Source organism: Centruroides sculpturatus, unplaced genomic scaffold (genome assembly GCF_000671375.1).
Source record: "Centruroides sculpturatus isolate CEXI.00-Female unplaced genomic scaffold, Cexi_2.0 scaffold30, whole genome shotgun sequence".
Taxonomy (NCBI): Eukaryota; Metazoa; Arthropoda; class Arachnida; order Scorpiones; family Buthidae; genus Centruroides; species Centruroides sculpturatus.
Window position 1 is genome coordinate 533,839 of NW_019384755.1, and position 15,063 is coordinate 548,901.

Sequence of the window (15,063 nt, forward strand, 5' to 3'; positions counted from 1 at the left end):
AAATTTCTCGCTTCATTTAACTTTATCGTTTGTCTATAATCATTTTATGTAAATATCCTTCCCGTTTTTCCTCAATAATTACGAACACCTAAACTTTCTTTTCTTGTTGTTCTTCTATAACGATTTATGTACTTAAATAAAATTCCCTTTCTTGCTCTGTGTACTTTAGAATTAAATCATAGTTTTATTTATGTTCAAAAATACAAAGTATAGAATCATACAATCTGTTAAAGATTTACAATTCCACCATTGTTACATGTCGTATTGTTTTATGTATTTTTAAATGTATTCTTTTAACATTTGTGTGTATGTTTATGAAAAAGAAGGCATTTTATAACTTTCTTTGCCGTTTTGGCTGATTTAATGCATAAAAATAACTTAATAAAATATGAGAATATATATATATATATATATAAATTANTTTTTTCGCCAAATTTAGAATTTTAAAATCGAATTTAATTAATAAAAATTCGATTTTAAAATTGTAATTTTGCAAAAATATAGAAGAAAATTGTCTCCATTCATAGCTTTATATTCATTTAATGTTAAAAATAATGAGAAAAAATCTTTGATAATAAGAAGCCAACATTAAACTTAGAACAAAAAGAAAAGGTTCAGAAAAGTAATAGCCAATTTATGAGATTGTATGGAACAAAATGTAATTCAAGTGAAGAGAAAAAAAAGCGTAATAGTTTACGAATAAAAAAAACTATTGATTATATTCCCTTTTTATTGCAATTTTTCTCTAAAAAATTGCAATAAAATGAAGGAAAAAATAAAAAACAGAATTTGTTTAACAATTTAAAAAGTTCTGACAGTTCTAATTACAATTATGCTTAAAAATATTTATAACATTTTAATTACTTTTAGTTTGTAAATTGTTAAAATATTTATTTTTCTACTAATGGTTAGTTAAGTATGAATGCAAAAGAAAAGCAGTTTTATAATATTAATGGCTACGTTGTTAAAATCATTCCAATTTATATGTATTTTTTATATTTTATTTTTTAAATAAAATTGAGCGGCAATTTCTTTTTCTATATTAAAAAAAAAGGAAATTTTAGCTCAAATTTATATTTTAATGTCATTTAACACGAAATTTTATAAAATATAAAGTAAATTCTTCTTGAATTTTAAACGTAAACAAAAGAAAACAAAAACAAAACCAGAAATCTTCATTTCTTTTAGTGACTGACTTGTTTCGCTCCTTGTTTTTTTGTATAAGTAGTGTTTTTTCGTGCCGTTTCCCTGGAAACTCTTTTCTGGAATAAAAACAGATCTTGCACTTCACGACATCAAATCTCTAATTAACTATCTAAAAATATTTATTCGAACAATATCTTTAATTGACAACACATTACTTCCTTTATAATTTTTTGAAGCAATTAAACATTATAATATATTAATATTTCTTTTAGTGTATCCTTGTAGACTCCTTTAAAAGACAAGCATACTTAATTTTAAACTGGAGACATTTATTTTATCATTTTTTTCTCGACCAGAGGAAGAGAATTCCATTTCGATTTTATTTTCTGTGTCTAATTATCACGTTTGATGGCTTTCTTTTGTTAAGTTTAAATGTAATTTTTTGTACAGAAGAGTAGATTTTTTTGTACAAATTAAAATGTTTATAGGCCCTTTCATAATAAAAATGCTACTTACAAGATAAGTGTCGCTCCCACCCGAAACTGTAATTCCTAATTCGTTTTTCTTGTCTTTCCTGATGACAATTGTCGTTTCCAAGAAGTCTTGAATGGTACTCAATGCTATTGCTATGAATAAATATAAATTAAAAAATAATAAATCTGTTTTTATGTATATTTTAAATTCTAAATATTCATTATTTCCATTTTAAACTTTAATTTTAACTGATAATGGACCACTATTAGTAGTTGAAAATCTACTCATAATAAGACATCTATATTAAAAACTGACAGCCGCATCATCCATGTATAAAGATCATATAAAATCTTAATTTATCATACTTGAAAGTATCTTAAACTTCAGAATTTCTTCAATAAAAAAAAATTAATATAAGAAAATTTCGTACGTACCTGCAATAGAATATTTAATATAATGCAGATTCGTTTAAAATTCTTCTATAAATCAGACTCGAAAATGAATATAAAATTAATTAATTTTAATGAAGAATTTTGATTTTTTTCGGAAATTTTGGAATCTCAGGAATCTAATTATAATCCTTACTTCGTAATCAATTTAATAACCAGATTTAATATGAATTTAATAGCATGGAATGCTAATTTATTTATATTCTACACGTGATTGCATTCCATAGATAATTAATAATTTAATGCTTCACTACAGATGTTTGCTAATAGAAATCTTCATATCCGATATGGCTATGTTTATTCTTATCTGTGCTATTTCTAGTGGAAGTGTCTTTATACCTTCACCAGAGAAGAGTCTATTGTACTAGACAATACTCTGTGTCACGTGTCTAGAAGACGATAATAATTTTAAAAAATATACGTAAACATTCGACGTAGTTTTGTCGTCATAACTATATCACTTTGTACTTTCCAGTTAGTAAATAATAGTGAAAGATTATGTTTAAACAGAGATAAATTTAAAGAATTTCTAAACTATTCCCTTCTCTCGGGTTTTGTGAAGAGATAATGTTTATTAATTGAAGCAATCATCAAACATTTACAAGAATAAAAGTCTAATTCGAAGTGATAGGTGTGTCCGAGTTAACGAGTTATCGATCTAGAAAGCTATATCCGACTTAATGGAACGTCTTTGCTGTTTTTCATGCAACGTTACCCAAAGATGAGTCAACTTCTAACTAAAGATAAATTATAATTCTGAGAATTTCTTCTCTCGATATTATATTTTTCTTTCGGAGTAAACAACGAATTCAAATTCTAATTAAATATTTCATTTTGTTACAGAATTTGAATTCCTTCTCAATAAACAACCACCACATGTCTGCAGCTACTGTTCTCTTGATCCTGCTTTATATCGAATTGAGCCATTGATAAATCTTTCCGTAGATTTACTAGAATAAACAAAAAAAGAGAGAGAGAGAGAAAATAGAAATAAATCTTCAACTGCAGAAGTTGTAAATCTATAGACTTTTGGAAAAAGAAAAGTAGTTATAAAAATAAGGAAGAAAATTAATTTTCTTCTTTATTTTTTCGCCAAATTTAGAATTTTAAAATCGAATTTAATTAATAAAAATTCGATTTTAAAATTGTAATTTTGCAAAAATATAGAAGAAAATTGTCTCCATTCATAGCTTTATATTCATTTAGAATAAGACTTTATAGGAAGAAGGCTTTATATCCATTCTATAATAAATAAATTATAGGGAAAAATACAAGAAACGATAACTTGTTATTAAAAGAATAAATTCTAGAATCAATTATAAAATTTCTATCTAAATTTCCATTATTGTAATAAATTTTGTCGTACTTGTTAAATATTTTAAACTTTGCTGAATATGATATTCATATCCTTAATATAGATTTGTACCTCGGTACATTTACTTTGTAAACACGCTTCACTCATAAATATTAATATTACGTATTTAAACTTTAAATTTATCTTAGGTAATGGTAAAGTTCCATTTAAAATATTATAATCGCGTAGGTCTAATATAGGAACACAAATATTAAAAAATATTCTTATGCAATATCTCTGCAATTAAATTTTTATTTTATAAATTATTCTGATTTTAAATAAAAGTTTAACTTCTATTCGAAAACATTTGTATATATTTAATATAATACGTTATACGAAATAAGTCAAATTAATCGATTTTTTTTGGGCTGTTTAACTTATTTTTCATGTTATAAATTGTCTTGGAAATGATTTATGACTTCTAAATTATCAAATCATTATTCATGAGTAATGTGGAATGATTTTTATATGAGTAAATATTTATTTTTTAAAGTTAATTTACTCTTAATAATAGCTTGAAAAACACGAAAACGGATGCAAACTATCATTACTTAATTTACATTTATCTTTGTTAAATGAATGGCTTTTAAGATATTCTCAACACATCATTTATTCCCAAATTATTTATTATTTTTTCAATTAATTTTAAAGAAATAAAAATTTCTACTCATGAAAAAAAAGAAAAGAAATTAGTTTTTTAATTTTTTTCGTTGTGTGTTTACTCATCCAGAAAGATAATATTCCCAGAAGGATTGGATCTATAACTTATATCCATCCGAATCCAAAATGAAGTAAATATATTTATTAATTCTAATGAGAGAATAAATTTATTTCCAAGGTTATTCCCTTCACAAATATCATTTGATATAATATTGTGATTATTTTTCTTAATTTTTCTTCAATTAATTGCATACAAAAAACCATAAACAATGAGCAAAATTTATCCTGACATTATCACAATGCTGTAGGGTTGCAATTTTTAATCATATTTTTAATTTATTTCATTTAAAATATATGTTCTCCATCTCAAATTATGTGTCCTGCCCCTGTATATCATACTTTACCTGACAGCAATAGAGTCATGCTAATCATCTATCTAACACCTTTCAGGGGAAAATTTTAAAATTGTAAATAATGTGACTTCTGGTTTACATTGGAAGTTCATATATAGTTAATATGTTTTTCCTATTCTTAAGCTTTCCGTATTTGGTCTCGACTTTCGACTATCTAAAACCGTTCTCGAGGGATTAAGGAAGGACCAACAAACGGACGACAGTGGGAATTTATAGGTTTACAATTTTTTCAAATTGCATCCCAAAAATTACACTATTCGAAAGTATTGGAACGGAAAAATAAATGATAATTTTAAACTTTTTCAGAACAGTTTAAGTTGTAAATACTGAAAATTTAATAGAAACTTTGTAAAGTTTCTGGGAATAACGTTTCATCATCGGATAATGGAAGAAATTGTTAGATATTTCTTAAGGCAAAAAGTATATTTCGGTTAGAAAAGACGGTGACAGGTAAGAGAATTGTGAAAATGCTTTAAGCTCCTTCAAATAAAAGCGATCAATCTGATCATGGATCCAACATTAAAATGTAGAATACAAATTTAATATTATCCTGCATTTAAATTGGAATATTTATCCGGATTTCTGTTAAAGGGATCTTTGGATTTTCCTCTTTTTTTCTTGTCTTCAATGCATTTTATCAATTTTTAAAGTATAATTTCTTATAAATATTAACACACGTATAAAATTTTATAGTAAACAAGATAAATATTTATGAAATGATTACATAATTATTTAATAAATATTTTACGTAACAGAAAATTTGAACTTTTAGCTGTAAATTTTATTTATAAATTTAAAACATCATTTTGTCTTTAGGCGAGAATTATTATAATTTATAAATTAAGTAATTATTTATTTTGATATCATCACAACACCAGGCTACAATTTTTAATCATATTTTTTAAATTTATTTAATTTAAAATATATGCTCTCCACCTCAAATTAGTAGTGTCTTGCCTCTGTACATAATACTTTCCCTGTTAGCAATAGAATTGTGCTGATCGTCTATCTAACAGGGAAAAATGTTTGACTTGAAATCACGTAATTAATTGGGGCCTCCTGCCCCTACGATTTTCATATCTGGTCTCGATTTTCATCGATTTAACTTCGTTCTTGAGATTAAGGAAGGAAAGACAGACAGACAGTGGAATTTTATAGAGTTGTAGCCCAATAATAAATATGTTAAGTATTTAATTAGAAATAAATAAGTAAATCCAATTGATCTGTGAAAGTTAAATCTGTTTTAATATTTTTAAAAATATTACACAAATTAATTTCGTTTTCTTAGAAGAGAAATTCTTTTGTACATAACTGGAGAAAATAAAATTAACTTTGGAAATGATGAAAACAAACTGAAAGATATTTCTTTTTCAGATGAGAAAATGTGGCCTTTAGGCTAACAGCATTGTACTTTGGTTGTTGAGATAAAAAGTTTACCTAAACTGCAAGCTTAATGATTCTTTAGGTGAGTGTGCAAACAATCTCTTTGAGTCAATATTTTTCATTTTCAACGAATTTACAGCAGCAGTTCCTGAATGAAAATGGCATACATTAATATAAAGAAAAATATAAACAATTCGTTAGGGATATCCGAATTGATATGTAGGACATTATTTATTTATTTTTACCTTTCATTAAATTTGACTCGTAAGAAATTTTAAGAGATTCTCCTGGTACATAACGAGCCTTCAAATTAAAATGGAGTGTATCAAGTTCCGTGCAAACGAGCCTTTAAATTAGAAACTTTGAATGGAATTTCGTGTAATGATTTAGAAGATGAATCAACAAGATTAAAGGAATGATCCTGGAGGAGGACAAAAGTCGATGACAAGTTCCTTTGGGAATTGCTTCCCAATACGACAATAATGAAAGCCGAACTCGAAATCCTTATCAACATAAGTTGATTTTCTACTAATTTTAATGGCACAACTCAATTAAAATTGCATTAAAAATCGTAAAATTAATTATTTCGTGTGTTTACTGAGTCTTACATTATAATGTTACAAATGATTAACTTTATCTTGTTTACGACTGATATTAAAATCAAAAATAAATTCACGAAAACAAAATTCAAATAAATTTTAATTTTTGTTTATGTATATTATCAACCTAGACATGGTTTATAAATAGGATTTATTATACTAGTGTAGTTTGAAATTATAAAAAAGGAGGAAAACTTAGTCAAAAATAAGACAAAATACTTGCAAAGAATTCAAATGAATTTCTCTTTTGTAGCTTGGAAACGAAAATGGACCTACTATAAAAGTATTTCTAATAAATTTACGTAAATATTTTATCGGTTGCCAAGGTGTAAAATAGCCGAAATTTTTCTAAAATTAAATTTATTACGAACTCGTGGAAAATGTCTCGTAAATAAAGAAATTCTTTGAAAGTGCTCTTTGGTAAATTTTATCTTCTACTTTATTGCATTCGGAGATATTCTTGTGATTTTTCTAAATTTTAGAAATCCTTTCAAATGGCAAAACGGAAGGTTATGAATTACATTAGAGTAAGATAAAAAGAAACAGAAACTATTCATGCAAGCATAGTTTAGGAAAGAAAGAAATTGGGAAAATCCAAGTGAAAATAAAGAAATAAAAATTCTAAAAGTAAAACCAAGAAATAGTTTATATTGATGGTCCGTGCACAAATTTTATTTTCATTCTTTCCTTTAAAAAAAAGAAAAGAAAGAAAGAATTTATTTTCGTGAACGAATATAAAATTTTATTTCTTATCTTTAATTCTTTATCCTTTCTTTTCCATTGTCTTTGTAGTTTTCAAAAAGTTTAAAGATTGTTGTTTGTACTTTGCTGATTTGTTCAATTTCTCATAATATAATATTTATATTATGAGAAATTACAAACAAATTTACATATTTAATTGCATCAACTCAATGTATACTCTTGATTTAATACGTCAAACTTAAACAACGATCACTTTCGACAGTATTATTGTTATAGAAATTCTATAAAGCTAATTATCTTCTACATTTACTTCATGTTAATCTGAACGCCTACTTAAAACTTTTGGAATAATATTTCCATTAAAAAATTTAATTTATAATTTCATAATTTTTTTTCATTTCTTACACAATATTATTCAATTTCACTTTAGAAAATGTAAAAAATGGCTTGTAACTCGATACGTGCTGCAATATAAATGAATAAAATAAAAATATAAAGTAAATTAAAGAATTAGGAAACAAAGATAAAGATAAAATTCAAGTAATTTGTCCATCAACTAATTATTTTCGAGAAATATTTATAAATTACAAATTTAATTCTAGACGAATGATGTTTCGTTATATTTACCATAAGATAAGCGAGACTTTGTCGTAGTCTACTCGAGAAGCTATTGATCCTTTTGAAGAGAACTGACGTCAGGAAATTCAACAATATTTTTGCTGACCCAAGTTATATTATGGAGTATTCTTTTGCATATCGGAAATTCTTATATCTATCCACACGTTTCCATAAGAAAATTTGAAATATTTATCTCAAAGATATCAAATTCGTTCAGTAACTAAATCATGGTAATCAAAGTAAAGTTTGTTTGGATATATTATGTCGGAGATGATTCATTATTACTGTGTTAACATCAACATTGATTTCTTTTGCCATTCGATTTCCCTGTTTGTTTTCTACTGTAACATTGAATATATTCCTTGATGGTGATTCCAAGGACGGATGTCAACGCAATTTTCCATCGCATCGATCATTTTATGCTTATTTTTATTAAATAAATCGCTTTTTAAACATAATATTTGGTTACAAATTCAATATAAATTCTTATTTTAAAAATCCATTAATACTTATTTAAATTTTATAAAAATTTAATACTTTATTTTTAAATTATTTAACATAAATGGTATTTTTTAAATTCAAATTTACGAATTAAAATCGCTTCTCATCAATTTATATTAAAGTCATTTAAACTTAAAATTGTTTGTTTAGATTATTTTAACTTTTTTTTTTGGTAAACATTTTCTAATATTTTCGTAAATTGCGGGATTCTACTTTATTTCTAGAAAATTTACTTAATTAAAATGATTAAATTTTCATTTAATATTATAATTTTTAAAGTTATATTATTTTATTTTTTAAAATTATAATCAGTTTTATTAAGAATTTCCCTTAATATTTATAATTAACATTTATACTTTATTCTATTGTTGGTCCACGTGAAATATTCTTTTTCGATTGTTTAAAATGATAATATTTTCTTGACATAAATAAATAATTTTAACAAACTATCTCATTATTACAATTAGTGATTATTTATGAAGCTTATTTATTTAAATATTCACTTGATTTTATTAAAAATATATATTATTTAATAGAAATATTTAGTACACGATTTAAATTGTTTATAAGACTTTAACATAGTTTTTTCTTTTTTCAAAAAGTAATAAATATTTTTAGTTTTCATAATATTTAACACATTAAAAATTATTCAGTGATAAATTTTATGTTAATATTTCATAAATCGTTTATATTAATTAATATATTTATAATTTTCCTTTCGAAATATTAGTCATATTTATTCAATAGCGGATCCGGAAATATTCAGAGAGAGATGCAGAAAGGAAATAATAGAACCTTTCCTGCATCCCTCTAAAGATTTCTTATCTTACAAAATTTTTACTACGTGTGGCACCCTGTTTTACTGGGGGGAAAACTCCAAGAAGGGCGTGACTGCAGCCCCTTCTTAGAGCTTTTACGTATCTTTTTTACGTATAAATATATTCGTAAACTCAGAATAAGGCTTACAAGACGTTTGAAATTGGAGTTTGAAAAGAAAAAAAGCCAACAATTACTTGTAAAATGAAAGTGTTAGTTTATTTATTTGAAATTAAAAATTATCATTTAAATTTATTTATTTTTTATAGCATAAAAGACCAATATATGCAATGTAATGTACATTTGTAAAGCATGTGACTAATGGTACACGATATTTCCATAGCGCAGACAGAATACTATCTTATACATTTCACTTATAGGAGCTGTCAATAAATTACGTAACACAGACATAAGTGTGTGAGTATGCAGGTCATCTTTACGTGCATTACAAGAAGGAAAGGATGTTTACAAAACCGTTACGTAATAGTAGAATATCTCTTGGGTAACAGAACGATTTACTTTTGTTTCTGAAGTCCTGAGTAGAGAACCGTATTGTTTATGTCACTGTTTTATACGTTATACGTCTAATTAATAAAATAATATGGCATTCGGTACCCTATGCTGTGCAATATTCCTTAGTACAATTAAGGAATCGAAACGAAGATGTGTTATGTAATTTTGGGGGTTGGTAAGTGCGACAGACAGCGTTACAGGGGAGTTGAAAATATAAAAATAGCGTTACGCAATTTATGGACGATCCCGTAGCACTAAGTATATATACATAATTAATGACAGACATGGTACAATGCAGTAGTGAATATGTTTGTATTTTGCTTCTCATTAACTTCTATATTTTCAAATCTCGTCTTTATAATTCTTCATTTACCAATTTAATTTAATCGTAATTTAGCGTAATTTAATCAAATAGGCTCTTGTGGTTCAATAATAATATTAAAAATAATAATAACTATACATCACACAAGTAAAATTCTTTACTGATAATATAATGTAAAGAATAGAACAAGATGGCGCAAATTATAATTCATTTTTTATGAGATAGAAACAGCCTTCGACTGTAACAAAATAACGTAAAAAGTTTCAAAATATATATTTATTCTAAAAAAGTTATTTAGAAAAGTTTATTTCATTATTAATAAAAAAAACTCCATTTCTTTATAAATCTGACTTCAATATCTTACTTGATACATTTTAGTAATAAGTATCGTGATTGATGTACGAGTATCTTCACTAGAAAATTCTTTATCTCGTTCAAAAATCTTTAAATTTAATAAAAAATTTCCTTTGTTAAATTCATAAAAATCTTATAGACTTATTGAAAATTGACGTATGGAAATTACACTTCGAATTCGCAATTTCTAAAATGATTGAAATGATATTTTGAATTGGTGCGATTGATTTGAGGCATAAATACAAAAAATAATATTGATCATTTTAAAAGCCAAGGATTATTTTTTATTTATTCACGAAAATATGCTCAACTTTTGTAAGTAAAATTGCATAATTTTACAAATAAGAAGTAAATCGAACGTCAAACAAACGTAGCGTGAATCATGCTAATATAACTAAAATGGTTCTCATATTAGTTTATCTATTAATAATACACACGGAATTGTGGAATGAGAATTGTTCAAATTACAATACTGTTATTAAATTCAACAGCTAATTTCATAAGATAATATAAACATCGTCTTACTGAAAATTGGAGTAAAATAGCGAGTTTTGATTCGTTTCGTTTCATTGATTTTCTCTGAATATTTACAACTAAAAAAAGTCATATAGTAAAATAATAAATAAAATGAAAGAGAAATTAATATACTATTTCTCTTTGAGATCCGATTAATAAAAAAAATACGCTTCGAAGAAGTATCATCATCGAATCTTCAAGTATATGCAGGCCGCCGACAGGGGTAACAAAGGCGCCACTTGTCCCAGACTCCGTACAGCAGGACCCCGTCCATATGAGTTCAATTCAAAAATTTTCCCCTGAAAGGAATTAGATAATGACCGGAGAGACTCTGTGCTAACAGGAAAAGTATGATGTACAGGGGCAATAGACTAATTTAAGATGGAGAGTATATATTTTAAATTAAAAACTTATTTAAATTATGATTAAAGATTGCAGCTCTGTATTGTGACGGTGTCGCAATAAATAATTGCTCCTTTTGTTATTATATAAAATATACTTTAAAGATTTTTAACAACACATTTTTGTCATTTAATCGGAAGTTTTATTGCTTCGATGGACAAGGAACCTAAAAAGAAAGGCCAAGATCATAGTAAGCCTGTAGTTTCTTGTATTAAAATGAATGAAAGGTAACTGATTTTGATGAATTTTGTCTAAATTTTTACTAATATAGAAATTTTCAAGTATTTCTTGTTGATTATGCTTGATTACGTTACGCTTATTTATTAAACGAATCAAGAAATAAAAATTTGTTATTAAAAATTATTCATCGTTCCGTTCTCTAATGTTTGAGAACCGATAGAAAACAATTACTTTTTAAAACGTAAATAATTCTTTTGATTCACCAAATAATAAATTTAAAAGTATGGAGATCTACAGTAAACTTTGTTGGTTTGCTTTGATGGCTAAAGGCAACGTAACAAGGATATCTGCAAAGAGACCTTTCCCTTGGTAGTGGAGGACTTTATGGAAAACTGACTTCTGTAAGATAGGTGAATAAACCTAGAAACTCAATGTTGGTCAAGTGCGAATCAGGGTCCAACTACCAGTATTCAGGGCTTTCCTCCAATCTGTCACTTATGAGCACTAGACTGTCGAGTTCTATTTAATAGAGAATTGAATACTAACTCAAAAATGCCCTTGTTTTTCTCAGTACTCCTAGTTTTCGAGATATTAACAGTTAAAGTTGACAATAAATGCAAGAAAAGACCAAAAAAACTGCCTCCCCCATATCATAGCCTATGTAGCAGAGAACTGTAACTGAAAGCTAATTTGATTTCAATTATTAAAATTCCTTAAAATTACGAGACAGACTTTATTTATTTTCCAATATTGGAAAATAAATAAAGTATTAAAAAAAAGAAAATACGAAAAAAGTAATAACTACATTCCGCTACAAAGTAATAAAGTCATGATTAAGTAGAGACGTCGTAAAATTTTTATTAATTATAACTTCGGGTTATTTATATTATTTAAAGATAAATAATAAATTATATTGCATATAATAAAATTTAATCTAAAATTTCATTAAAACGAAACAAAACAAATTAATTTTTTAATATAAAATTCATTTGATTGTACTAAAAAACATAGTCCTATAAATAAATTTCTAAAATTATATTTAGCTCTATTTAACTTTATACATAATTTATAAATTTGATTTTATACGCGACTGAATTATATTGATACATTAACTTTGACTTTTAGAAACTAAATTCGGTTTATTTTTCTTTAAAAAAAAATAATATTTCTCATATAAAATTCGATTTATCTGATTCGCGATGTTAAAATTTATCAGACTCACTCTTCGACTGAATAAGGAGGAAAATGGTAGAAATCCAATTGAATTTTTGATATTATTTTGATAAAAGTTATAACCCGCTTTCAATAAAACCTGATTAACCCTATATTGTGGTTGCATAAGCCTTAATAAACATTGTCAAGTAAATATAGAAGACAATCTCTTAATCTAAGAAAATTTCCCTGTATAACATTATTCTTCAAAGAATATTATTTGAGGAATATAATTCATGGATAGGAAAATAGCCACAGAATTTTATATGAAGCAAAGTGGATAGGTAATTATGTAGAAAAATATAATTAAAGAAGAATTACAGTTGTGAGCAAGAATTAAACTAATGAGAAACACGAGAGAAGTATAAAAAAGAAGGGAAATTATTATAAAAAATAAAAGAAATGAAAGAGGATATCGACTCTAGAAGATTTTCTATCCAGAAAAAAGAAATATAGATTATCTCTGCAGCAAAAGCAGCAATAAAGAAAACTCAACTAAGTCATTAATACCATAAAGAGAAGAAAATAATAGAAGAGTCAAGCAAAACACATTATCTTGAAAAATTATTGTATTGTACTTAAAAGAAGAATACCCGTTTTAAAATAATTAACGGAATTTTCAAATGAATTCATGCCAACAAACATTAAAAACAATTGAATATTTTTATTAACTTGAGTTTTTATAAAATTAGGTGAAGCGGTAGTAAATTTCTCACCATTATACATACAGCAAGAAGTGTCAACTGCTTCTCGTAAAATCCTTATAAATTAATACTTATACAGCTTGAAAATTATCTTACGTTGTTAAATGTTGTAATAAATTGTTTAAGAAAACAATATTCTAACAGAATTAATTATATTAAACATTTTATGACACGGTGATGATAATATAAACAAATAAAAGGCCCACACACTTGTTAAAATATGTCATTAACATTCGTATAAAATATACAATTGTACACAGATTCTGGAAGGAAATTCTAGAATTTCTTTTGAAATTCTTTAAATATGTACAAATATTTTTTAAATTGTGTATATCTAATTATAAACTAGAAAGAAATCGTTTCTTCTGTTCATTAAATGAGTATCTTTGGAATATAAATCACAATTTAAATTAAGGTTATAATAAATTTGATGTGGGCGTAAAAGAAAAAGAAGTTTTAAAGATATGTATCATTAATATGAGCCTTAATGAAATTAACACTGTTAATTAAGTACAGGGTATTTATTATTTATTACGTTATTTTTATGCGGTATTAAATACAATTAACCCTACTAACAATGGGTATTGTTCTCGTTTATCTTTTGTAAATGGTACATTTTAAATTTATGAAAGACCTTTTCATTGTAAATAATTCCTTTGTAACAACTTTATACTTCCTTTCAAATTCGTTCCAATTAAGAAAATATACATGACGTGAAATTTTCGTATCTGTACAACATTAAATACATTTAACCAATCAATATTTTTATAATAATTGAAGAAATGATCTTAATTAAGCGAAACAAATTATAATAATTAATAATTCTTTTTAATTTACCCATTATAATTACAATTTTCATTTAGTTAGATATATTTTAACGACGTTGTTTGATGTATATAATCAACTTAAGATAATTCGGGATAACTAGCTTCTGTACGAATTCTCTACTAATTTTCCATTTAATTATATAAATTATATAAATTAAAATAATTTAGACAATCAGATAATGATTTTGTATAGAATATGTAAAGGAATTTCCATCTTTTATAATGGTAACTGTTACGAGTATCACGTAATAATCTTTGGGTGAAAGTAAAGTAACGTAACATATGTTTGGGATATTGAAATGCACAGAAAATAATAATGGTAACGGTTAAGAATATCACGCGATAATTATCTTCGGGTGAAAGTAAAGTGTGGAAACATGTTTTTGGGGTTTCGAGATGCCCAGAACAAACCATTCCACGTGATTACCGTTGTTTACGAAATGTTCTTTTTCTAGAACTTGCTTCTGGATGTAGTTACCATAGTAACAGACGGAAGTGCCCTTGATGATGCCGTCATTTTTATATACAACACTTTCAAGTTTTTTGAAATCTCGATATTTTTTGTCAACCGTCGCCTCGAGCAATTAACGTTAAAATGTATACGTTTTAACACAGATTTTGACAGAATAAATTTTTTTTTTTTTTAATTTTTTCGAAATTGTTTTTTCATTTAAAAATAATTTTCTCGATTTATTATTTAAATTCAATACTTATAAATTTTCTTTTAATTATTTTAAAACGATTTCAATATCGTAAAAAAATATATTATTTTTCTACTGTAAAAAAAATAATCTGCTTTAAATCAATCTTTAAGAATTTAATATAAATAAAAATTAAATCATTTTTAAATTATTTTTTTATTTTCAGTTTAAGAAAAAATATAAATTATTTTTTAAATAAATAATATATTATTATTAT

At 25.4% G+C, this 15,063-nt stretch overlaps 1 protein-coding gene across 1 annotated transcript in view; it reads right to left on the reverse strand.

Moving 5' to 3' along the window:
• Positions 1–15,063, reverse strand: part of LOC111628707 (multiple PDZ domain protein-like) — a 40,767-nt gene that overhangs the window by 21,934 nt on the left and 3,770 nt on the right. Inside the window, exon 2 of the mRNA XM_023372543.1 lies at positions 1,663–1,772. Within this exon, the coding sequence (XP_023228311.1) occupies positions 1,663–1,772 (110 nt within the window). The remainder of the gene's footprint in view (positions 1–1,662; positions 1,773–15,063) is intronic.